General features: G+C 32.6%; 1 protein-coding gene across 1 annotated transcript in view; it reads right to left on the minus strand.

The window, feature by feature from the left end:
* Positions 1–12,402: 12,402 nt before the first annotated feature.
* LOC129219694 (venom phosphodiesterase-like) overlaps positions 12,403–26,237 on the minus strand; it is a 44,459-nt gene continuing 30,624 nt past the window's right edge. Inside the window, exons 12-18 of the mRNA XM_054853979.1 lie at positions 24,603–24,690; positions 22,846–23,027; positions 19,918–20,106; positions 17,562–17,700; positions 14,755–14,959; positions 14,148–14,310; positions 12,403–12,694 (exon numbers count right to left, since the gene is read on the minus strand). Of these exons, the coding sequence (XP_054709954.1) occupies positions 12,554–12,694; positions 14,148–14,310; positions 14,755–14,959; positions 17,562–17,700; positions 19,918–20,106; positions 22,846–23,027; positions 24,603–24,690 (1,107 nt within the window). The 3' untranslated portion in view covers positions 12,403–12,553. The remainder of the gene's footprint in view (positions 12,695–14,147; positions 14,311–14,754; positions 14,960–17,561; positions 17,701–19,917; positions 20,107–22,845; positions 23,028–24,602; positions 24,691–26,237) is intronic.

Below are 26,237 nucleotides of genomic sequence, written 5' to 3' on the forward strand. Positions count from 1 at the left end.
AGAAACATTGTTATTATTATGACAGGAATACCTTCCGTAATAAATTTTAAACTTGGATAGTTGAATTGGATAGTTTGTTTTCTCGGCCATCCCCAACCCCCGCGTTGCGAAGTCTTCGGGGATGAAGTTCGTTTAAGATATGTACACCTTATCACAGTTCAAAACCCTAAATGAAGCGAGATATTTTTAGTATAACTAATCGCAAAAATGTTTTTGTTTTGAAAATAAATTTAAAGATAAAATGCTGTTTTGAATATATATTGTTTACAATGTTGTTGGTATTATATAGTATTATTAAACTCACCTTTCGTTAGGAGATTGCGTTATGTTGCGACGATCATCCATCTTCTGTTATTTTGAACAATCACTTAACGCTTTAAGCTGACCCAGAGAGTTAAAAAAAAAAAAAAATTTCCCTGACCATGCGCGATTCTGTCGCATGCGCAAACAAAAGGAATCCCAGACCGGAGTTGCGATGTTACGCGCGTTATGTCACTAATCGGTTTACCCTCCCATAAGAAGTTATCACATCAACAAGAGCGCCTCCCCCCCCCCCCCAGTGAGAAAAATACCCGTCAAAACCGTCCTCACCCAAAAAATTTCAATGGCGCATTCTGCGCCATGACCCACCCTAGGTGAGCACCCCTGGTGTAACTAAAACTAAATTGCACAATGCACCCAGCAGGCGATTGTACTATTTTAACACGTAAATGAGAGCACTGTTTGAAATGATTATTATCAGAGGGACAAAATTATTCCTAACTATTATTGATTATTTTTGTATCAATGAATCTGCTTACAACGATTTTCGACATTCATTTCACAAAAAAAAAAAAAAAAAAAAAAAAATTACAGATTCAAATTGCATAAAACAAACATAAGTCTCACGTAGAGATACTTCTAACATCTTTACCAGCGTACTTCACGCACTGAAAATCGAAAATACATCTCAAAAGTTTAATCGAGCGTATTTTCACGAACTGTATTTTGAATAAAACTTAGGAGCCTTGGAAAAAGAGAGAGACAAAGGGGAATTAAATTTAAAAATATTACATTTAAATACTTTTGCTCCACTTTCAAACATAAGACTTTCCTAAAAAAAAAAAAAAAAAAATTAAATTTTGACATTTTGAATTCAAATTATGTTTTTCACAATCACGAGTGTGTGTATGTAGGCGTGTGTGTTTGTGCGTGGAGGGTATGTGTGTTTGTGTGTTGGGGGTATATGTATCTGTGTAGGCATGTGTGTTTGTGTCTGTGTGCTGGCATAAGTGTGTGGGTAGTGGTGTGTATGAATGTGTGTGTGGAGGGGGGGGGGGGGTATGTGTATGTCTGTAGGCATATGTGTTTGTTTGTGTCTGTGTGCAGGCATGAATGTGTGGGTAGTTGTGTGTATGTGTGTGTATGTTTTTGTGTGTGTGTATGTGTAGGTGTCTGTATGTATGCGTGTCTGTGTGTGTATGTGTTTGTGAATGTGTGCGTAGGTGTATGTGTGCGTGTGTGTATATGTGTGCGTGTGTGTGTATGTGTGCGTGTGTGTAGTTGTGTATGTGTGTGCGTGTGTATGCGCGTGTGTGTAGGACATGGATGCAACCTGGAGACGGCTTTCGCTATAGGAGCAGCATCGTGAGAAGCCGGTCGATTGCTCAAAAAAAAACATTTTAGTGTTCCGAAACCAAAACGCCAGTCGACTATAAGAAATCAGCCCCAAAACAATATAACATAAATAAGAAACGTTCACAAAACACTCTGAGTTTCAAACTAAAACGAAAATGTTTGAAGAAATATAATCATTACCTTGAAGATGCACATTTTCCTACGTCTGCATTATTGCTAACTGGAGTTCCCAAAAACACCTGCTAAACGAACTTTCTTAAACCCAAGATAATCTTTATATTTGATTCAGTGAAGTGCTACAAAGGTAAGAAAAATCCTTAGGATAAGTATCGAACAGATATCTCGAATGATAAGAGATACCGCATTGAATGACTGAAAACAGGTTTTAGATTTCCACGCTTTCCTTACATTTTGCTAAAAAGCGCGAGAAATAAAGGCTAAGGGAAATAAATTTCAACATTTGCTGCTGGCCTTTTTTTTTTTCCATTGTAAGTGGTGGTATATGTAACCCGCCCCAAAATTTAGCAAGTTAAGTGGGAAAATTTAAAATTATTTCATAAACGCTACGCAAGTGAACACACAACTATAGTTTGGCTCAGTATTGTCGGTGCTCGGTAAGAGAAACACAAACATCTAAAAAATCTTGCAATTTTTATTACAAAGCGAAAGTACAAATTTTTAACAATAATAATAGTAGTTATAAAGTTAACAAAACTTTCGTTTTAAACATAGACTAATAATAAGAGTAGACCGAGCTTTCCCAGATTTGCTGATGAAAAAATTGGTTTATGGATACATTATGTGACAGGTGGGAGGCTTGGCGAAAACTTTGGCAGCATGGTTGCTAGAGGGCAAAATTATCTATAGTTTGGCACTCGATATGTATTTTAAGACGTAATGTGTTTTCATTATAATTTTTTTCCTGGTGCAGAGATTGAACTGTTTTTCTTTTAGCTATGCATTATTTTGACATTAGTAATTAGTTTTTTATCACAGTTTTCAGTAACTTTTATTTCATTTGGAACTGTCAACGTTGGCGTGAACGTAATGGCGTAAACGTTTTGCGTTAACGCAAAAACGTACTAATCGGTAACTTAATAAATTGAAATTGTAGGTAAAAATCTTACAGTTTGCCTATTCTTTTTGGGCGCTAGCATCTTTAATTGCTTAGAGAGTTATTGAAATTGACTAAAGAAAATGCACAATACTATCTAAACGAAAAACTCACTATATTAACAAAATATTTACAACTTAGAATAACAAATTTACAAATCGGACCCCATAAAAGATCATTCTTTCGTGTTCCATGAATTCTATTTATTTTATTTCTCGCGGACGTTGATCGTCTGCTACGATCAACGCCCGCTGTTGCTAGGATATCCACCAGTCACATGGTTTGGTTTATGAGCAGCAAAAGGGTTGCCATAGCTCGGTCCATTCTTATTATTAGTCTATGGTTTTAAATTGCTGTCAAAAACAATGAAAAATAGTCTTTATAAAGCTGGAAAATGAATTTAACAAATTAATTTCGAGGCTGAACCTAAGCAAGCTTATATTTGAGGATTTTGGGCACTTTAAACTTTTTAAATAATGCATGTTTTCAAGCTTTCTTTGATTCCAGTTGAGGTTTCAGTTTAAAAGCGTTTTAAAAGTTTTTTTAATCAAAATATGTTAAGTATAGAGTTTGGCACCTATAAACTTTTTGAATTTTGATGTTTTTGTCGGCATCTGAGATTTGAAATGGCAAAAAAAAAAAAAAAAACTATCCCACACTCAAGAGTCAGTGGAAAACAGAAAATTCTCTTATTGAATATCTATAAAATCTATTATTGAAACATCCGTCTCCAGATTGCACTCGGGCGGACTCGTAGTTCTGAGAAAAATGTTGAATGAGAATGAGAGTAACAAGATCAACGATGTAAATTTTCTTGATTCAAAATTTCTTCAGACGATAAAAGTAACTGTTTGAGAAGAGGATGAAAAAAATTGCTTGAAATACTGCCTCTCGTTCACGAGAAAAGTTCGTTCTACAATGTAAAACGGATGGTGATCAACATGGAAAACGGTTTATAGTAATTTTACAACTATTATTAGTCAGTAATAGTTTGTATTCTTCTTTTAAAAAATTGGTTCGAAAATTAAATTTGAGAAAAACGGAAAAATATCTTCATCTGTGCTGAAATATCGGTCTGTTTCCAGAGAAAGATATTTTTCGGTCTCCGTCATATTTAATTTGCGAACTAACTTTGTAACAGAAATAATTTTGACTAATAACAGTTGCAAAATCACTATAAACCGGTTTCCAAGGCTCGGTAATTGTTGTAGAACAAGGTTTTATTTGTAAACGACAGATAATATTTGAAGCTGCTTCCCCCCCCCCCCCCCCCCCCCCCCATGTTTATATGAAAGAACACCTTTGGAAAAGAAAACTATTTTTCTAGGGAAAAATCTGTTCTTTCTAATGGTACCAACGAAAAGATGCAATTTGACAAACTTGAGCTATAGAACGTTGAAAATAGGCTATTTTTCATGTCAACGATTTTGATAGCTACTTTGGATGACACCAGGGGCGGACTGGCCCTAAACTTTTAATGTGGAAAAAAAAAATTCATGCCGGCCCCATCCAAAAACGTTTGGCTGTAGTTTTCCAAACCTAAAAAGTTTCTAGTGTGTTTTAAAAAAAAAAAGGTTCCTCCCCCCCCCCAGCAGCCCTCACCTCTCTCCCCCCGCTGAAATACCTAGATTTTTTTTTTTTTTCAGAAATCCTTATTTAACTTTTCATTTCAAGCAAACTAGTGGACAGATTGATTTAAACTAAGCATACAGCAAACGCCCATAATATACAGATGATATTTCAAGGATCTAACTTTCTCAAAAATATTTGCAAGCTTAAATTGCTCTACGCAATAAAAAAACCACTGTGAAAACTGTGTGGCTTCTTTGAAAAGCCGCATTTAAGAGTATTTCGTTTATATAAAAGTGAATAAAAATCTTATTTAAAACAAAACGTAATACATTTGAGGCAGTGAGAAGCAAAGGGGTGTAAGCAGACATTTTCAAGTTTTGAGTAAAATTCGTATACATCCTAGGTAGGCTTTCATTGAATTTTTTTCTAAATCATGCTGTACAGCGGCACCTACCAGGGCTGCTGGTACTATCTCTTGCCCCAAGACAGAGGAGTGGTCCACCTACCATTTGTACTGGTTATCTCCAAATTTTCAAATTTTCCTCTTGCATCCCTTGCTTCTCACTACCTCATATGGCCATGAGCGGTACTATTTACCCTTCAGAAAAAAAATTCTTTTTTTTTTTAAAGTCTTTTCTTAAAATTGTATTGTACGTATTCAAACTAATGAAAATTTTCATGTAAACCAAACGTAATATATCCGTTCAGAATGAATACATCACAGATCATGAGACAGTGAGAACTGATCGGAAATATCGGATAAGCCCGAATTAATCTACAAAAAAAAAAAAAAAAAAAAAAAAAAAAATTCGTCCGAAAAAGTCGCCATTTGTCTCAGTGAGAAAACTGATATTCAAAGTATCTCTCAAAATGTTATCTAGTGAGTGAAATTTATTTGTCAGGTTCTAAGAACTAAAGTGAAAATCATGGGATATACACTTGGGGTGGGGGGATTGCGGTCTCCTCCCAAGGCCCTTGGTTTTAACGTAGATTTATACTGCCAATAATTTTAATACGGTAGTTTATATGCATGTAAAGATGGTTATGACCAAACTCCCCTCCCCTCTCCACAGAAAGCAAGTTCTGGCAGTGCTTGTGCTTTATGGTATATGTGTGGCCTATGCTACATATTAACTTGCCTTTAATAATAATATTCCACTGACACAACGTTTTCAAGTAAGAACAATTTATTTATCAGCTTCCAAGATTTAAAGTGAAAACGAAGAAATGTATTGGGAAAAGCAATAAGATGTGCGTATTCTTTTTCGTAAGTAAATATGTTCAACTAGAGTTTAACCTACGAAGATGTTCAACAAAGTGAAACTCAACCGCTTAAACCAAAAATATAACAATTTATACTTCTATTGTACGAGTTTACATGCTTGCTGAAAATAAATAATAATCGAGTAACAAAAGAAAGCACAACACAGAAATGGTCCGACTTAAACCTTTTTAATGACATAAATTAAACGAAATTAATGAAAACGAAATAATATTTGAAAAAAGTTACTCAAGAGTAATAAACTAAAAATGACAAAATTAATATTACTCTTCAAGAATCAGTGAAAATGTTTTCATACAAGGCCCTAATTTCGTCAAACTGAAAAATCTAATAATAACTTTGTAAATTTCAAATTAGTGCTAAATCTTATCATTTTATCCGGAAAAATTTTATCCGAAATTTGAAAGTATGCTATTTAACGAATTTCAACATTGCATTTATCAATTTGACACTGAATAATAACATTAAAATTGAAAAGTATATGATGATAAGATTTTTAAAAATGTACTTTTCGTACTAGTTGCAATATGGTAGTGCTACTAATAAATTAAAAACTAATAGTTTCTGGGAATACTGCATTTTAGATTCGGAAATTTTAGATTTGCTTTTAAGATTGTAACATTAAAAATATAAGTAAAAATAGATACATTATTTATGATTAAAATGGGCAAAAACACTTAAAGAAATTACACTTATCAATCTAGCTAAGAAAGAAAAATCTATAAACTAGCATTACAAATCAGTTAACAGGAAAAAAACTTCAAAAATAAAGATTATTTGATGAAATATTATTAAATACTTAAAATATGGTTAAAGAACCTAATTTTTTTTTTCTTCTATAACTCAGTGTATCCCTTTAAAAGATAGGGAAACAAAATTTTACAGTATTTAAGACATAATAATTACTTAAATTTTTCAACATTCCTTTTTAATTTTATCAAAAAATTTCTTTCAAAGCATGTAACTTATATTTTTTTCCTTAAAAGTAATAGATTATGAATATCCGTTAAAGACTACTTGGTACTAAAGATAAAAATAAAAGAAATCGCGAGAAAAAAACACATTTCTACAACATTAATCTTTCTTACAAAAAAAAGTCTACTTTGTTGAGCAACAGCATCAATGGTATCCTCTGAATCTATTTGATTTAAAATGTCCTTCTCTAAAGACATCAACATGAGAGCTTCTAAATTTTCTTGAGAAAGGGTTAAACAAAAAATCATGAGTGTAAAAAAGAAATGAATTAAGTTCAGGAGGGCCATGCACATCCTCATATCTTGGACAAGCATACGAATTGTACTCAGGGCAGGTTCTGGATACCGGAACAAACCCTTCTCTCTCTCTTTTTTTTCTTCAATTTTAAACTGCACAAGTTTATTATTCTTCCAAATCCTAAATTTCATACCAAAAAAAAAGGGGGGGGGGAGAGAAAAATGTTCTGCTGTCTTTGAGAAGTATATTAATAATCTTAGTTTATTATCTCCCTTCAAAAATTAATTACTCTTGAAAAAAAGACATAAAAAATGTGTGTAACAATAATTGGATAAAAGTGGTACAGTATTTAGGCTTTAAATTAAAATTAAGTACAGTAAAACCTGTAGAGTTGACCACCCTTGTAAGTTGACCACCTGTCTATGTTGACCTCTTTTGTCAGGAACGGAATTAGTCCTATCTTATATAATGAAGGAAAACTTCTGTAACTTGACCACCTGTCTATCTTGACTACTAATGTACGCCAAATTTGGTTTGGAGCATTGTAAAAAAAAACCTTTGTAAGTTTATCACTTGGTTTTTTTTTACTTTCTTCAGTAAATTATTTTATTTTATTATTCATTAATTTATTATTATTGTATAATTATTTGATAGCTTTCTAAGAATGTTTTTAATGCTTTGCTGACGGACTAGCAATTTACTAACTAAACAGCAGCATTCAGCTAATGCTGCTCTTTTTCTCCAAACTTGTTTTTCAATTGTTGTTCTATTTGAGATAGCTTTTTGTACTCTGTTCAATAAAAATAGATGTCAGTAGAAAAGTACAAAGTGTTTTCTTTCAGTTGCAATAGGTTGTGGCAATACTGGAATTGTGCTAAGGCCCGGATCTGTACATTTTGGGCCCTCTGCAACAAAATGGGTAGGGCATCTCCCTAGTGGCCCAGTGTCTATTTGTAAAGTTAATAAGTCTCAGTGCTAGTTTTTTTCCTTCAATTTCTAGGGCCGTCAGCCCCCTAGAGGAAGTGAGCCCCCCCCCCCCCCCCCGCACTGCGGGTACGCAGATATGGGCTTGCTAAAGAGCCCTTCTGGCTTATTTCGAGTGTAAGGGATTAAGATATAGGACATTTTAATTTTGCCTTTATGAACTGAGAGAGTCGAGCTTGTTGCTCTTTGGGCTGTAAGTGTTACATAAAAAGGCTTCAAAAAGAAAGTTTTGAATTTGAAATTAATAAGAAGTATGAAATATTAAAATGAATTCAAAAAGGAGAAAGCCAGAGAAAATTAGCTGGCACATTTCTAAAACTACGGCGTCTAATATAGTTTAAAACAAGGAAAAAATAATAAAACTATTTGAATAGTATTTTTAATTATGGTTTCACTTTCAATAATGTTAAACAATGAAAGTTAGTTGAACAGAAAGAGTAATAAGGGTGAATTCCTCGAAAAATGAATACACGGTGCGAGAAATGACAAAAAATATTTCAAAAAATCATTACTGCCCTTTATAAGTTGACCACCAAAGTACTGCACCGCGAGTGGTCAACTTACACAGGTTTCACTGTATGCACAAAATACCTAATATCGATTTTACGTTCCTCTAAAATTTGCTTTTTTCAAGGAAAAAGGTAAGGGGGCGACGGATAAAAAAATGTTTTAAATCACTGTTTTAAATATTTATACTGTTTGTTCTTTTATAAATTTTATCTTTGCTAAACGAAAATAGATGAATTGGACGGTGTTATACAAAAATGAGTTATCCAACAAAAATTTTCAAAAAAATAATGAGTTATTCACATAGCTTGGCAGATAAACTGATACACTACGGGGATACAAAGACGATTTCTATTAATATGCCATCTATGAAGATCAGTTTAGAACTCAATTTACTCAAAAGTACTGCTTGGTGGGTTGACCCATTTTTGTGTAACACCGTCAATTTGTTATAATTATAACTGACAGTTCAAGTTCTTATTATTTAAAGTGCTGATGACAAAAAAAAATTAAAAAACACATGATGATTAAAAATATTAAACTTACCTAAAAAAAATTCTTGTCACCCTTGAATTTAAAACACATGCAATCCCATTGAGCAGTCAACACGGTGTATAACAAATGACTCGTTTTTTTACCTCGGAGACAAAATTGTGGAGTTCTCAAAATTATCTAATTGGTTGAGAAAGTCGTGGATCTATCTATTGCTAAGGGCTGGGAAACAGAAGAAAAAAAACGAAGGATGAAAAGGAAAAAAAAAAGCTTTTTAGCAGACGTTTTGCTCCTATTCATTCTATTCTTAGGATGGCGCCTTTCTCTTATTTCATTTGAAAAAGGTTCAATGTAATCTTTTCCCAGACAGTCTCGGATCAGATCGTCTCAGATGGCCACAAAAAAAGATCCCCACACCCAATAAAACTCCTTACCAGAATTCCAGGAAACATCAATCCCGAACAGATACGAGAGACACCCATGGACCCTGAAGGCTTCGCTTCGGACGAAGACCACCCAACAAAGACATTGTCCCCTACGTAACAAGATACGGTAATAGTTAGGCAAGAACAGAGTAACGTCCTGAGAGTGACCGTTGGAAAAGGAGCGGCCGTTCTCCTCTCCCTCCGCCCCCCCCCCCACCCAAAAAAGAGCTGTTCTGGCTGCAGCCCTCGACACAAGAACGGCCGGCCTAGCTGAAAACATTTTTTTTTAATAAAATTGAGAAAAACGGCACGTACACATTGAATACACAGAAAACGGCCCGAGTTAAGGACGGCCCATGTGGAATTTTCCACATCTCACACGTGGCCAGTCCGCCCCTGGATGACACTATCTTTCAGAAAATCAGTATTTACACTTTGAAACTGTAACCCATTAAAAAACATGTGTACTGACAATAGAATTACAAAATACGAGCTTTTGAATAATTTTGTTTAGAATTTTTGACCCTCTAAAATCTAGAAAAAAAAAAAAAAAAAACCTTCTCCCCTGCGTTTTGTCAAGATTTTGCATGTGTACTGCACAAAAATTAATTAACTTAAACCCACAAAAATACTAGAGTGTATTTACAACCAAATTTACTTTACTCCTAAAATTTCAGGCCACCAGTGAGATAAAATTTTCAGCAACCTTAGCTTAAACAAGGCAATTTGTTACAGCAGACAGAACTTAGTTTTTTTTTTTTAACCCTCATCTGATTATCTGAAAGAGCACCATTGGGGGGAAAAAAACTTATTTTGTTAGGAAAAATCTGTTTTTTCTAATGGTCTTAAAGAAAAGAATATGCAAAGTGACAAAACTTGAGCTACAGAGCTTTCAAAATAGGTTATTTTTCCCTTGAACGATTTTGTTAACCACTTTAGATGAAAATATCATTTAGAAAATAGATAATTAAGCTCTTTTATTTTTTTTATTTTTTAAATTTATTATTCTTTTATTTATTTTTTTTTTCCTTCATAGATATTCAACAGTGTTAAATGTAACAAATTATGGGATGACGGATGCGAAAATTCTCAAATTTTGTCTCTTTTGACTGCTTAGAAAATACTTAGTGCCAAAATTAAAATAATAATAATAGTAATAATAATTTTAAAAAGTGCAGTTAATAGTATTGAAATTTAAAAAGTTAATCAAAAAGAAATTGATCGTGGTCAATTAAAAAAGAAATATATCAGTTTGGTAGTTTTCCTCTTTGCTGCAGGAAATGAATAGCAGTTTTTTACGTCTTGAGTCCAATTGCCTGAAGAACGAAGATAATTAAGCTCTGCAACTTTAACCCATGGGCTTTGAATTATTTTTGTTCAGAATTGATAATAATCTTAAATCAAAAAAAGAAAAAAAAAATCCCCACCGCGCTTTTTCACGAGTTTACATGCTACACAAATTTTAATGAACTTAAACTCACAAAAATACTTGGATGTGTTATTAACAGCCAAACGTACTTTAAGCTTTTTTCCCAAAATTTCAGACTTCCAGAAAAAGACTTTCCATCAAAGATAACCCTAAAATTGATTTAAATTTTGAGAATATTTTGGGAGGAGAATCCTGCCTTTGTTGATATTAGGAGAAATGCATTTTCACATTTCAGACTAAAAAACGTCACGCCCCGAAGAATACCACGAACCTTCCCCATTCTCTTAACGCATCCAATGATAGCCTAAAACTGCGTTTTAAACCATTCAATTTCGAAAAATTTCCTTGAGAAGACCCTCATCTTTTAACCTCACTAAAGAAAGCTTGAAACTGACTTTAATTTAGTGAAAAAAAAAAAGTAGCAGAAGCCCTAAGCCTCCTTTATTAGTACGTTGCCAAACATGGAATTTCGACGCAACTTTTGGAATTTGTTGGGGAGGGGGGGACTCCTTTTTTTCTTTTGCAAGAAAAATAAGGAAAAAAATTAGTTTCCTTTCTTCTTAATTAAGTTCTTATTTTTTTTTAAAATACTTTTAATGTATTAGCTATTTCTCATCAAAAGGGCGGCAAATCGAGGAACCACCCTATGTGGCAGAAAGAGTAGCCACGCCACTGGGCTTGCCCCCCCCCCCATATGGGCGCCTATGCTTGAAATGCATACCAAGTACGTACATTTAATATTTTTTTTTTAATCAACAACATATTATAAGAAGGGGGGGGGGGGCAATAATATAAGTCTTAGAGGAAAACTAATAAAAATACTCATGTTTATAGTAGGGGAAACTGGAAAATTTAAGAAACACTTAATCTTCTTCCTAAGCTGAAAAACGGGATTGTTAAATTTTCTACAATATAAAAAAAATCACTTCTGCAAAAAACTAACTATAGAAACCTCTGTATAACGCAATATATCTCGCAATAACTAATTAATAATAAAGCAAACTGCAAACATATTCACATTTTTTAAGGATATTTTTGGTTTACATATGAAACATCAAGAGCAAAGCATTAATGTCAGAGAAAACATGTACCTTTAAAAACGATGGTAAAAAAACTGATGCTTTTACAAAAAAAAAGACATCGATATTTCGGAAACATCTGCATCGATTTTGTACCACTAGTGTGTACGGAAGTATAGTAATGCAGGCTGGAGCACAAAACAAAATACCTAAATCTGCGTAAATATAAATGACTTTTACGAAAATTCACAGAATAATTTTCCATAACATGTAGAACTAATGCATGCAGGATGGTCAAAAACTTTTTTGCTTTTTCAACTTGTTGAATAATCAAATTTTTTTGGAAAGTGAGCTCAAGCACACTTTTATTTGACAATAGTTACTGAATAATGCTCAAAAAATTATTTCAAATTTCAAAAAATGTCAATTTTTGAAATTTTATTTATTTTTCTTTCTGGTTTTTACAAGTTTATGCCAGCTGTGCCCAGAACCTTTTGCCGGTCAATCACTGTAATTTTTGTACATGTGTTTGAGTTTATAATTAAAAAAATAATAATAATAATCAATGCAATTGATGCCTTCAATTGTTACTTAACGTGAACGATGGTTGCACAATTAGAAGTTTTTATTTTTCTTACTTGGCAGAAAAAAAATGTATACCACTTTTGCTTTTCTTTTTTGAACAATTATATTTTAGGCTTCTTTCAAATAATGCTGCTGTGCACGGAAATACTAGAAATACAAAGCAATACAAAATTGAAACATATTTATTTTGCAATACATACATTGATAGACTTTCATTGCAACATCATATTAATATATATCTAAATATTAAATATTTATTAAAATTCAAATATTTAAAAATGTAACAAAAAGAGATTAAAAGTGCAGTTAAAAACATCACAAAAGTTGAACTTCTGGCATCGCTGTTCTTAAGCGTATAGCATCATAAATAGGAAGTCCAGTAAAAAATGAGATTCCAGTTAAGTTTTCAATGTCAACAACTCTAGCAGCATTTCTTGCGATAGTTCTATAACCGGGCTAGAACAAAGAAATTTAGAAAAAAATTAAAAACAGTGATTTTAAAGGTAAAAACATTGAGAATTTCAAACATTTTTCAGCACTCTTGCGTAAATCAAAAAGACTTTGCCCCTTTTTTTATTCACCAAAAACAAGTACCTACAGGTATTTACAAATATATATAGCGTACTATATACCTTACATTCTATTTTCTAGGGAAGTGGGTGGAAGTAGGATTTTCACTTTGTTGCAATCGTAATGCATCTTAAAATCTAATCGGCTAAACAGACCATATAATAACCGATATAGAACAATCTTCGGGGGCTGAAGAGCCAGTGAACAGGGCGCAGGGCCCTTGAGTATAGGGTTCTCCCCTAAAAATGAAATTACATACACAAATGCATAATTACGATTCAAAAGTGAAAAATTGCTGAAAATGAAACCAAGAAAGTTTTGTGGCAATAAACTCTTAGCAGAAAAACTGTACCAAAAAAGAAAAAGCTTAGAATTACACTGAAAGTGAGGTTGACAAAATAAGCCAATATGATAACAATAAAGGCTATATCAGAGAATTTTCATAGTAGAACTTGGGTAAAACATATGAAACTGCAGTTTAACTGAAAATAGATTTATTATTACAATTTTTTTTTAATATTTTAGATTGTATTTATTTAAAAGCAGCATCAAAAAGGTGATTTTTAAAACAATTTTTAATTTGGAATAAATTTATTTGTGCTATTTTTCTTCTCCTTTATTCTTTTCATGAAAAGAAAAATTTATTAATGATAGAGAAATGTACAGCACAGGGTTGTCATCTGCTCCGAATTTTGTGGAGTTGCTCTGCAAAAGTGGCGAAACTCTTCGGCTCCGCAAAGAAGTTCTTTTGCTTCCCATTTCCCAGCCGAAAGTTTTCAAACCTTAATTTTGCTGTTTTGTCACAACAAACATTAAATCTGAGAAATTAAATACTCAAATATTGAAATACTTTTGAGCTTATGCTCAAAGATTGAAATAGTGTTTAAGGCTGTTTTATTAATTTAAAAACAATTATTTTTATACTCATGCTTAAAATGATTTATTAAAGCAATAGACAATTTTAGACAAGTGGTTTTAATTATTTTAACTGATTTTTATACCAAAACTTCTCCGGAAAATACCAAACTGCTCCACAAAATTTTAAATTGCTCCTCAAAATCACCACAGATGCTCCTTAAATTGTTTCTCCCAAGGTTGGCAACCCTAACAATATAACTTCGATTTAACGATTTCCTCAATTTAACAATAGATTTCACTGGTCCGAATTTGACTGCATTGAATATATATGCTCCTCAATTTAAGGATATCCTTGGTTTAACAATAAATTTTTCCAGTCCCTTGATAATTGTTAAATTGAGGTTATATCGTACTTCGAAACAAATATTCGACTGATAAAACTTTCTCGAAAGCATACATATAAGAAATGAACAATATTTACCTCACAATTCTGCGCATAAGGAAAATTTGGTAATAAGTAAGCTAATGTTTTTAATTTTGTTGACTGGCAAGTTTTTAGAGTGAGACTCTTGTCTTCACACCATGTTGTTATTATATAAATGTGAGTAGGCACAAGCAATGGACCGCTTTTTTCTTGAGCTTTCCTATAGAGATATAAACATTTTGTATTAGTGAACAAATATATTAGTTTCAACATATGTGCAATAGTGCAATAATTAAGTAGTAAAAAAGCACAAATTGGTTTTTAAAAAAGGAAAATGTGTGCTTTTTTTGCATTATGAAATTAATTTTAAATAGAGGTTAAGTATTTAGTGTCATTTGCATAAAAATAAGACTGCATAGCTCATACAAAACAAAAAATAAAGTCAATAGAAGTGAAATTAAAAGAAAATTTTTGCTTAACATTATGAAAATGCTTTGATTTGTTTGCTTTTTTTTTTTTTTTCGTTTTAAATAAGGTATTTCCTCTCCTCAATACTTTTCTATAAATATAAATAAAATACAGTATATACTTAGAAAAATGACAGATTTGATCAAATCAAAATTAATGCGATAAAAGTGCTAAAATATTATAATGAAAGCCTTACTTCATTATTTTAACATCAGGTTTTACAGCGGTGGCAGAAAAATCAAAAGCTGGTCCCATGACTATGTTCAACTGACTTTCTTCTTCTGAAGTGTGACTGAGAATCTGATTCATTGTTTTTTCCAAAAGATTTGTATGATTTAAAGACTTTGGAACAGAATTGGTTATAAAATTAGCTTCTTCCTGGGCTGCTCCTGAAGAAAAGCCTGGATAAACAAAAAAGAGAATGTTTAGGCTCTAAAAGTAACAAAGTGTGCTATGAGCAGAAAAAACAATTATGCACATTATGTTTTTAAAAAACAGCAATAAAGATAGTTTAAAAAAAAGGTTGAATGTACAGAAAGACAAATAACAAATGTAGGGATAACGTTTAATCTCTCATGCTGCCCGCTAAAGTTCATTGCCCTTGAATAATTTCTGAACGGCAAGAGATAGTCATAAATATGGGGTCTAGGTAGAGTAAAGTAGCCATTGGCTACGCAATGAAGCCGCTTACAATGCTATTCTGGTGGTAAAATTCAGAGTTAGCATTCTTATTGGTGAAACAGTACAGGATATGAGAAAAAAGTCGATGACAAATTTCTTCAAAATCATGAAAGTAAAGACATTTTCTGCACAGAAATGTAAAAAATAGTAAGCATCAAATGCATTCCGGCTAAAAGTCGTCAGGTATGGTGGTGGCATAGAATGGTCTTTATTTATACATTAATTTTACTATCAATTAACATCCTGGTATAGGTAGGGGAGGGTGGAGCAAGATGAGATACTTAACCAAAAAACAGTTGTGGGGGCAAATTAAGCTCAAAAATCAATTAAAAATCTATGTCGTCATTATCTCTCAAATATTATAAAAGTATAAAATTTGACTCAATGTCCTATTTCCAACAGAAAATTTTTGACGCATGTTTAAATTAGGTGAGTCAAAATCCCATCTTACCCTACCAGGTGGGGTAAGATGAGATTCAATGTGTGCCATAAGTCACAAAAATGAGCAGCTTCATCGTCCTCATCTTCCTCTCCTGCACACGATCAATGAGTCTATTTCTTGCATTCGCGGCACCTAATAATCCTTCTTTCGATTGGGAATATAAATGTCCACAGTAAAGGCATTCGACATCAGAAGGCTCAGATGATGATGAAGACTCGGATGGTTTCCCTTTAAGTATAGTTTTTGTTTTTAATTTTCCAGTCTGTATTCTTTTGTTTTTATCTTTTGACTGGCCAACTTTCATTGCTGTACGAGTTGATGGGGTAAATGAAAAAATGTCATCCAAATTCCTTTTCACGTTTTGTTTCTTCTTTTTTTCCTCGATTTTCTCCTCTTCCTGCTTAAATTTTCCATTTTCTTCTCTTCTCTTTGCTTAGATTTTTTTTATTTTCTTCCGTTCCTTTTGAGTCTTCACCACAAAAAGTTTCTTTCTTTTAGTCCGCAAGATGGTTTCGTTCTTCCAAAGAAAAATTAGTTTTCATGGGGCCCAAAGGCTTAACTAGATCTAAACTTGTGGTTTCATTACTTGAATAAATTTTTCCAGTTGTCGAAACCGTAAAAACACCTCTGTCCAATTGCTGTTATTTAGTTTCTTTCACTTTTCTATGAAGTGTAGCCCGTGGTTATTATAATTTCAGGATGCTTTCTGAAATCCCATTTTTCCACTCACTGCATTCAATAGCATGTTGCATCGATTCTAGTTACCAAATTCCCATGTTCGTCTTTCTTTTCACTATCTTAAGAATTCTCAAAAGAATAAAAAAACAAATCGCAATACATGTGGGGTAAGATGAGGTAGTATTCCATCACACCCCTCGTATAATATCTCGTCTTGCCCTACTGACGCCATTTGGTGTGTTCACTGTCGACTGAAGTTCAGGTTATAAATAAAATTACATTAAATCATTGTAAATTTATCCTTTAGAGTTGCGGATTACAATTGTAGAAGAGTACAAACGATTAGTAAAATCGTACTCGTCAAACTACAATTGGAAAGATGGTCCAACAAAATAAGAGCACGGCAAAAAGCACGAAAATTGAGAGAAAAACTTTATAAACTGCAAATGCAGTGCACAACCTGGTTGATTCGACCAACGTGGTTTCTACTTCTCCCAACGCAACTACTTGACTACTTTTCCGCTAGATAATAGCACCCACCTTGCTAGGAGCTTCAGTATTTCATCTTACCCCAATATTCCATCTTGCCCCACCTTCCCCTATAATGTAAGAACTACATCAATATCATCATACATTACCAGGTAAAAAGCTTAAAATCAGTCATACCTTTTTTCAATGATGTCTGCAAAAGAAACATGTTAAAACTGACTTTTGCAGTTAAAATAGTTGCTTTTAAAAATTCAAAGAAGACAGAAATGCAATTAAAGAACTATATTGAAATTTTCTGCAATTCAAAAATGCACTGTGTAGAATTTCATGCATCCACAAACATTTAGCAAATTGTGATGTTCAGTTCTTGCTGATAAGAGTATGAATCTGAGTAAATAAGAGCAAAAATAATCTCTGTGTCATGTTAATGTTAAATGAAAAAATCTTTTTTTTAGTAATTAAACTTATGGAAAAATAAAATTTTTAATCATTAGAAATACTAACAGTCCAAAGAGCTATGCATGGTATTAAAGCAGAACTCAATTAAGCTACAATGTTTCAGAATTAGTCCAGTTAGATATCCTGCTAAAAATTATGTAACAAACATTTGGGCTGAAATCGGACTGGGCTTGCAGATAATGGCCCTAAAAAGCTGTATAATGACTATAAACGAGAAAGATGTTTTTATTCCAAGTGCTGTTAAGAGTTCTTACTAGGAGGATAGAGTGGTCTCTGTAGAATACTTTGCTCCTTGAATTGAGATGAAGCATAGTCTTCACATCGTGATGTTTCTTGCGGAAGAATTCTTGGATCACCTTTCCAAATGATAGTATCTGCATTGGTAACTTCTTTCTAGAAGTGCATTTAAATGTCATTAAAATTTTGCTTAGTATTGCTTTGTTACAAGAGCAGAGGTATTAAAGTACTAAGAGTGAGAAATTTAATATTTAACAATCGAGCAGAAGAATTTGTTTCAGCAGTCTGCAATGCAAATTGAAAATCCCGAAAATAGTCTACAAGATAAACATACGTTAGATTAATTGCAACATTTAAATACAGTAACCCCTTGAGAAATATTGTGCTTGTCGGGAGAGAAAAAAAAAGTGTGATGTATCCGAAAACGCAATATAACCGATTTCATAAAAATTAGCGATTAAATTAATTTAAAAATTAATGGTATGTGCATCTACAAAAATATTAGAATGATTTTCTTAGTCATTTATAGTCACATTACTATGATTTTGTTAATAAAAACAAAATAAAATTACTCTACCATTTTTTCTTTTAAACTGAAAGAAAAAAATTATTTAATTTTATTGTTTTACAGTAGAACATGAATCGGAAGTTGTATCTGAAACCAGTGGAGGATCCACAGGGGGTGACTCGGTCAATCATCCCCTCTCCAAAAGGTTTGTAAATTCAAAAAATTTCCAAGAGAAGATCAACAACCCCCCCCCCCAACACATCTAAAAAATAATAATAATTTGAATTTTGACATTTTGAATTCAAATTAATGTTTCTTGCAATCACGAGTGTGTACATGTAAGGGTGTTTGTGTGGGTATTTGTGTGTAGGTGTATGTTTGCATGCGTGTGTGTGTGTGTGTGTAGGAAATGGACGCAACCTGGAGACAGTTTTTACTAGAGGAGCAGCATCGGGAGGGGCCGATTGATGGTGATGCTGCAGAGGAAGGCGGGAGGGGGGGGGAAATAAAATCAGCATAACGCCAAGTCAAGTGAGAACAATAAGCAATGTGATTGCTCAAAAAAAAAATGCTTACGACTATATTTTTTAGACTTTTAATTCCAAAAATTTGCCAGGGGAGAGTCCTTGAACCCCTCTCCAATGTCATCAAAGATCGTCAAAAATTTTGAATTTTTGGAGCTTCAATTTCGAAAAAAATCACCGGAAAATTTTTTTTAGATCCCATTTCTTTACCTAAGGTTATCAAAGTCACCATACAATGACGTTTTAAACACTCCAGTATCAAAAAACTTCCACAGGGACCTCCCCTCTTCCTAACATCACAAAAAAATGTTAAACTATGTTTTTGGAACTTTAATATCGGTGTATTTCCGGGGGGAAGTTTTGAACCTCATGCTTTCCCCTAATGTCTTTAAACAGGCAGACCTTTAATTGCGTTTTTAGGACTTCAATTCCAAAAAAATCCTAGGGGAGAGTCCACGAGCTTGAGCTCTTTCCCAAACACCAATGAAGATCCTCCTTGCGTTTTTCAAGCTTCAATGTAAAAAAGTTGAGGGACAACTCTTGACCCCATCCCTTCCCTTAATCAGGGATCCTTCTTTTAAAATTCATGTTACATCAAAATCGTGTAGTTATGAAATAAAGTTTTGTACCGGGTAATATTGAAACTGTTATAATAATCGCAAATTTGGTACCGTGTAATATCTAAACCATGTTGTAGAAATACCGTGTTATCTGAGGGATGCCTGTATATACATATTTTAATAGTCAAAGCTTTTCAAACAATATTTCCCCTACAGAGATTTCCACTTATGAGGAAATTACTAGACTTTATTCTTAGTTATTTAATTAATTATCAAGAAATTGGGTACAGATGGGAATGTTAAACATTTATGACCAATTAATTTCATGACTTTTCGAAAATCAAATTGTTTTCCTTACAAATAGCATTTGAATCAAATAAACACCTGTTAAAGCCAAAAAAAAAAAAAAACCTGGTTTAAACTAAAAGAAACGGTTTTTTTCCCAACCCTGATACTCAATATTCCTTCTCATTAGATGTTATATATGTTATGACACATGTGTATGTTTGTATTTTATCTTTCAGTAAAATTGGAATTTCATTTGGCAAATTTAGAATTTTTTTTAACCCTTTCTATAAATTTTAGTTGCAGGGGGGCGCTTCTGTATGAAAGAATAAATCCAACACCAAAACATGATATATTAAAAAACATGTTTCATTCTGAGGACATTTTGTTAACAATAAAAAAATTAAAAAAAAAAAAATTCTGGAATATTAAGAGCTATTGAACTTAACATGTACTGCATTTAATGGGTAAATTCTCCAGTTAAACTGTTGCATACCTGTCCGGTAATAGTGAAGGAGGTCCACATTGGCATACGATATTTAGCATCAAATGCAGATACATAATCATTATTAAACAACAAACGAAGGGAGTCATTATTTTGGGCATCAAATGGCACTCCAAATGGCAGATGCAAACTTCGTCTTTCAGTAACAGCACTACTATCTACTTCAGACATCTTGGTAGGCTAAAAAAATATATTACATTAAATTAACAAAAATATATATATATTAATAACAAAGACAAAAATTCATAGACATGAAATGTAAATTTATTTGAAAAATAATCTTTAATTTTAATATCAAATCATTTTATTGTTTTAAAAACGTAAGAAAAACATGTTTTCAGGGCAAGCGTACCCATAACTTACCTTCAGTTCTTCTAAGTGTACCCTAGTTATATATATATAATTTGCACTATCTGATTTTCTTCGGTTAAACCTTCGGTGAATTTACATATGCATCAGGTCTGTGCTGATTTTGTAAAAATGGGTGATAAGGAGAGATAGTAATGATGGAATTTAAAACTTATTAAAATTAGGACTGATGAACGTGTGGTTTTTTTGATACTTTTTATAAATTGCCATTTTTTATCAAATCTTAAAAAATATTATAGGACTTTAAAGAAATGCTGCCTTACAGCTTTCTTAAAAACACATTTCAGTTTGAATTTCAAATACATATGGAGCAGGGTTTTTTTTCCAACAATATAAAATAAAATGACTGATGATAAAAAAAATGGAATAAAACAGGCTTTTTTTTTCTTAAATTTTTCAAACATCTAGTTTTTAAAAACCTTTTTAAAGTTTTAACCTTTGCTCTCTTCCCCAGAAATTACATGCCTGTTTTCTGCTTCTCTTGATCACAAGATTTAACAACATTGTATAAAATCTTCAGCACCACTCCTCAAAATTTTATATTTTCTTGAACTAGCCATATGGAGAATAAATAGAAATGTTTTAAAGCTTATTAAACAAAACAGAAATATTCAAGTTAAAAACAAAAAGTTACATTTAAAAAGATGGTAGGGCAAGTGCACATTTTCAACCTAACACCGCTTTTTAATGTGGAATTGTTCGGTAATGATAAGAGCGGTTTTCGAAATCAGACAGTGCTGTGATTAAAACTTTAGAAAAAAAATCAATTGCTTTTAAGTGCCTTAACCTTTTTCTTCATAAACTTTGCAATAGTTGCTGAAAATGTTTTCATTTTTCTCAGTTAAAATAATTATCAATTACAATCAGGGTATCTGCTACTTTTTGAGTTTTGAAATCCATGACTTTCCCTGACTTTCCATGACTTCTGCCCGTAGCTTTTCATGATTCACGTTCTTCAAATCCATGACTTTCCATGACTTACGCAAGTTACTTCATTTGACAATGACATCAGAATTGCGTTTAAATATAAATACAGACTATAAAGCAGTATAACTTTGTTTTAGGAAAATATCCTTTTTATCTCAGCTATGTAAATAAATTTAAACAAATGCAGCAAAAAATATTCAATTAAATATGTATATGAAAAATAAATGATGCAACAATTTATTGAGACAAAAAATAAGTACGAGAATTTAAGAACATTTAAAATCTAAAATAACCCATTATCTCCCCAAAGCGCAGTGTGAAATTGTAAAATACAAATTTAGTAAATGCATTCATACATTAAACAGAAAAAAAAACTTCAAAATACTCAATTCCAGAGTCATCATGGAAAAAGATAAGTAAGTAACAAATCTGGATACGATCGATATAATTATTCAATTGTAATGTACAAAAGCAAGCTTACCATTAAATATAGAAACTTCAAACTGCTATTTCTACTGTTTATGTGTGTTTTTTTTAAACATTATAGAAAAGCTATGATACGAAAAAAAATCCCCAGTCTCCGGAATGGGAAAACATACGATATTGAAAACATACGATAGTCCTGAGCGCGAAATCCATGACCAACAGTCAGTTTCCATGACTTTTGGACATTTTACACTGAAATCCATGACTTTCCATGACCAATTTCGATCATGTTCGAAATCCATGACTTTCCATGACCAATTTCGATCATGTTCGAAATCCATGACTTTCCATGACCAATTTCGATCATGTTCGAAATCCATGACTTTCCCTGACTTTCCATGACTTTCCATATGCGCGGACATCCTGTACAATTGATAGACATAGTATGTCAATCTAAGTGAAGGTTTATTATCATTTTGTATGTTAGATAACATTTTACATATTTGCAGTTTTCATATCATTGTTCCTTAATGAATGCTAGAATCCGTGACGTAACTAGTCTTGGAATAGAGAACGGCACGTGTAGTGGGCGTTGCCCATGACGTGACTAATTTAACGTCGATTCTTCTTGAACATGTGACGTCACGTACACACGCTTCGGGCTTGGCCACTGAAGATCACGATCAGGTAGCATTGAAGTGAAGATATGCTGATGAGATTCTGAATATAAGCAAAGCTGTTATCAGTTGATCTCTCTCTCACTTCTTGCACAGCCTAGACGCGTTGGCTCATGTCAGGCAAAGCCAACTTGCTGTCTGTTCAGCAAGCTTAGGCTGTTAGCCTTTTTTTGTTTAATTGAAGTAGTATGACGTTTGTCCATTGAAGACTTCGTTCCTCATGAACGATAGTCGGGTCAACTGATAATACTTATTAGTCTAGGTCAACGGGGTATTTGCAATAATGATATACTTATCCTTATTTACTTTTTGTCAAAGCCATATACTTTGTTTTTAATCTCTTAATAAATTAATTGATGTTTAATGAGCTATTAGTCTTCAATTATACTGTTTCACGAACTCCAATTTCACTCTGCTAGATGTATTACGTTGTTTGGGCAAGAGTTAGTTTCAATCATACCTTCCCATCCAACAACAATAAATACATTATGCATCAAAAGAAATGAAAATAAAAGATTACTTGATTTCCTAAACAGCCAGCAGTGCTTACTCTCGTTTCGTATTCTGCATCATCTTTGGGAAGCTTTGGAACAGCTGGAGATGGTGGCTCTGCTTGATTTGGAAGCGAACGAGGTGACGTCATCATGTGATGCAAGCTTCCTCTGGTGCCATTATTAGGATTTGGAGAAATGCCTAATAACTCTGAAAACAGAATAAGATTCGATACAGGGAAAACAGAACTGCATATTTTATACAAATACAAATGTGACGACCAGCAACGGACTCTGGGCCCAATTAGGCTGGTCCTAGTCAGTTTATTAGTCTCCAATGGAGATCAATGGCCCTCGTAAAGCTATCCACCCCTAGCTCATCACCGCCTCTTCCGTTACAAGCTGTTCCAAGTGCCCACTATCCTACTAAAGTAATAGTATTTCCTAATTTCCTGGTTAGCCTGAGATTTGAATAGCTTAAAACTTATGACTCCTTGTCCTGCTTTCGGTGCACAAATTTAATCCATTAACATCATTCATTTTGATCAATTTAAACAACTGAATTATGTCCTCTCTGACTCTCCTTTGCTCCAGGCTATATATATTAAGCCTATTTAGTCTGGTATCATAATCTAAGTCTGAAAGTGAAAGTCCCCTCACTAGTCTAATAGCCTTTCTTTGAACCCTTTCTAATAGAGAAATATCTTTCTTGAGATAAGGAACCAAAACTGAACAGCATACTTCAAATGAGGTCTTACCAAACTTCTATATAAAGGCAAAAGAACCTTCTTTTTGATAGCAAAAATTATGAATTCTGTATAATGCATAAGCTGACATGAAATGAAGGAGAGTTGGGCTCAACAGAACCAAGCACTGCGACCAGAGGTGTATTGTACTGAATAAGCTAACACTGTAAATGATTTATTCAAAAATTTGCACCTTAAACATCAAAGAATTGAAAATTGGTAACAAGCAAAAGCTTTAGCAATACTCATTCCAACTTCTCGTAGGAGAGATTTTATATGAATCTAGCACAATTTAAAATCTTAAATTATTAAAATTTAAATTATTAAATTTTTCATTAAAGAATCAAGTTGATCAAAAATATCTTAAAACTGATGAAAATTGCTTAACAAAAAACCTTCTCAAACCCAAATGGAGTTGTTTCCTTCACTCGAAAGTAGTACTTTTTGTCACTGAAATTGATAGAATAAGCACAAAAAAAAACATTACTTTCATTTTCTCAACAGTTATTTTTCAATTAATTTTTTAAAATGTACGATTTTTCAAACAAGACATGGTCTTGATGATGTCACAAATGATGCTCTTTGGCGCATCTTTTTGGCTTGCAAGAGGAGAAAAATTCTCCAAGCTGCACGAATGTGATTACAATTTATGGAAAAACAAAACAAAATCAGCAATTGAGAAGAAATACAATTTTACATCATAAAATATATTGAGAAGAAAGGCAATTTTACATTTAAAAAAAAGTAATGTACAGCATGATCTGCAGATGGTCAATATTCTTTGATTATAAACTACAGTGACCACTGTAAACATCAGTTAAACTATCAAACTTGTAGCACTTAATCTAAAGAAGTTGTATGCGTAGAAACATGACACTACATTGACAGATACACATTAGAAACATTTGAACATTTTCACACTGCAAAAGTAGATATTTCGTATCATGCATGTCTCCTTCTCACTTGCTCATACTGCTACCTAATCAGTACCTCAGTCAAGCTACATAATACTGCTAAATTTAAAATAATGACACACCTACCGCAAAACATTTCATACAGCTCAGTGTTCACAAAAGGTTCCCCAACATAGTTCTGCTTAAAGGCTGGTCCATGGGCCATAAATATTGCCTAGTTTGAAGAAAAGCAAAGTAACATTCAAAAATTATCATGAAATTTTATTAGTATAAAGTTACATAACTCTTAAATTGAATAAGAGCATTAGCTTTACATTTCATAATACATTATAAACTATATCTGTAGTGTAAAAAGTAGTATAAGATAGCATGTTCCATTAGTATTGAGGAAAAAATAAAAAGAGACATAAAAACTTTGATTGTATTTTAGATACTTTTTTTAAAAAGCCTAAGCCACTCTCCACAAAGACTCGCTAAAACATAAATTGATAATAAAAACCAAATCATAATACAAGTATTCTATGGAAAATATTCAAGAAATTTTTAAACATTCCAATTTGATTGCTTAAATTAAACACAAACTCAAAATTGATAATTACATTAATCCCATTAAAATCTGGGAAATTGATCTGTGTGTCCAATCATATCCAGAATGGTTGGGAGATGAGAGTCAAACCAGATATTAAAAGATTCAAAATTTTACGAGGAACCAATTATGCTTTCAATTTTATTAGCAGAGATACTAATTAAAATGTTAATTAATATTATTTCACCGACTTACAAAATTTAAGATGTGACAGTATCTGGCACATAACAGCATCAAAGATTATGAACCTACACATTGTGATGCTGCCATCTGGGGGATTTTATAATGTAAAATCAATAGGAATGTTAATTCACACTTTTATAGCACGCCACAGGCAGGTAGAATGTGAATGAGAATTATTTAAATACCTTCCCAGTAAGCAAAATATCTTGCCTCAGTATTGCATAAAGGTTGACATGCAAGAAAAATCATCTTGCATTAATACTGCCTCAATGTTGTTATGTTACTCCCTTTATGCTGTCAGCAGGCTGCCACAATATTGACTGACAAGGTGTATGCAGCATAATATCAGGAAAATAACAAGGTAGGCTGCTTTTGTAATATTGCATACGTATTGATATGACAGGATAATATCAAGATGTTGTCATGACAGCATGAAATCAAGGTCTAGGCAAGATGACTTTGCTTTTGTAATATTGCATACGTATTGATATGACAGGAAAATGTAAGGATACATTGACATGACAGTATGAAATCAGCCCGTTTGCAAGGTGTCTTGTCGATTTATTTATTTGTATTATTTTCACTTTAAACTCGAGAACTAAATTTCATTCTTTAATTATTTCTGTTATTCTTCAAGATAGTTTCTAGCCTAAGAATATTTTCTTAAAGCTGACATCTGATCGGAAATTCATATAAAGGTATTAATAGTACTCGCAATTTAATTTAAAGAATGAAAGTTTCTTCATTATGCATAATACTTGACTTATTTTTTAAATTCATGCTTCTAATTGTATTATAAAGACATAAAATGCCTAGTTAGGAATAATTGCGGAAGTTTTTATAGCACATTTAAGAGTAAAGATAGCAAAATAATAAATAAATACAATAAAGTACATTTCCAAATAGATGTCAGCATTAAAAATATCCATGGACAAAACATATGAATTTATCATAAAGAATAACATAAATAATCATTGAATAAAATTAATCTT

This window comes from Uloborus diversus, chromosome 1 (assembly GCF_026930045.1).
Source record: "Uloborus diversus isolate 005 chromosome 1, Udiv.v.3.1, whole genome shotgun sequence".
NCBI classification, from domain to species: domain Eukaryota; kingdom Metazoa; phylum Arthropoda; class Arachnida; order Araneae; family Uloboridae; genus Uloborus; species Uloborus diversus.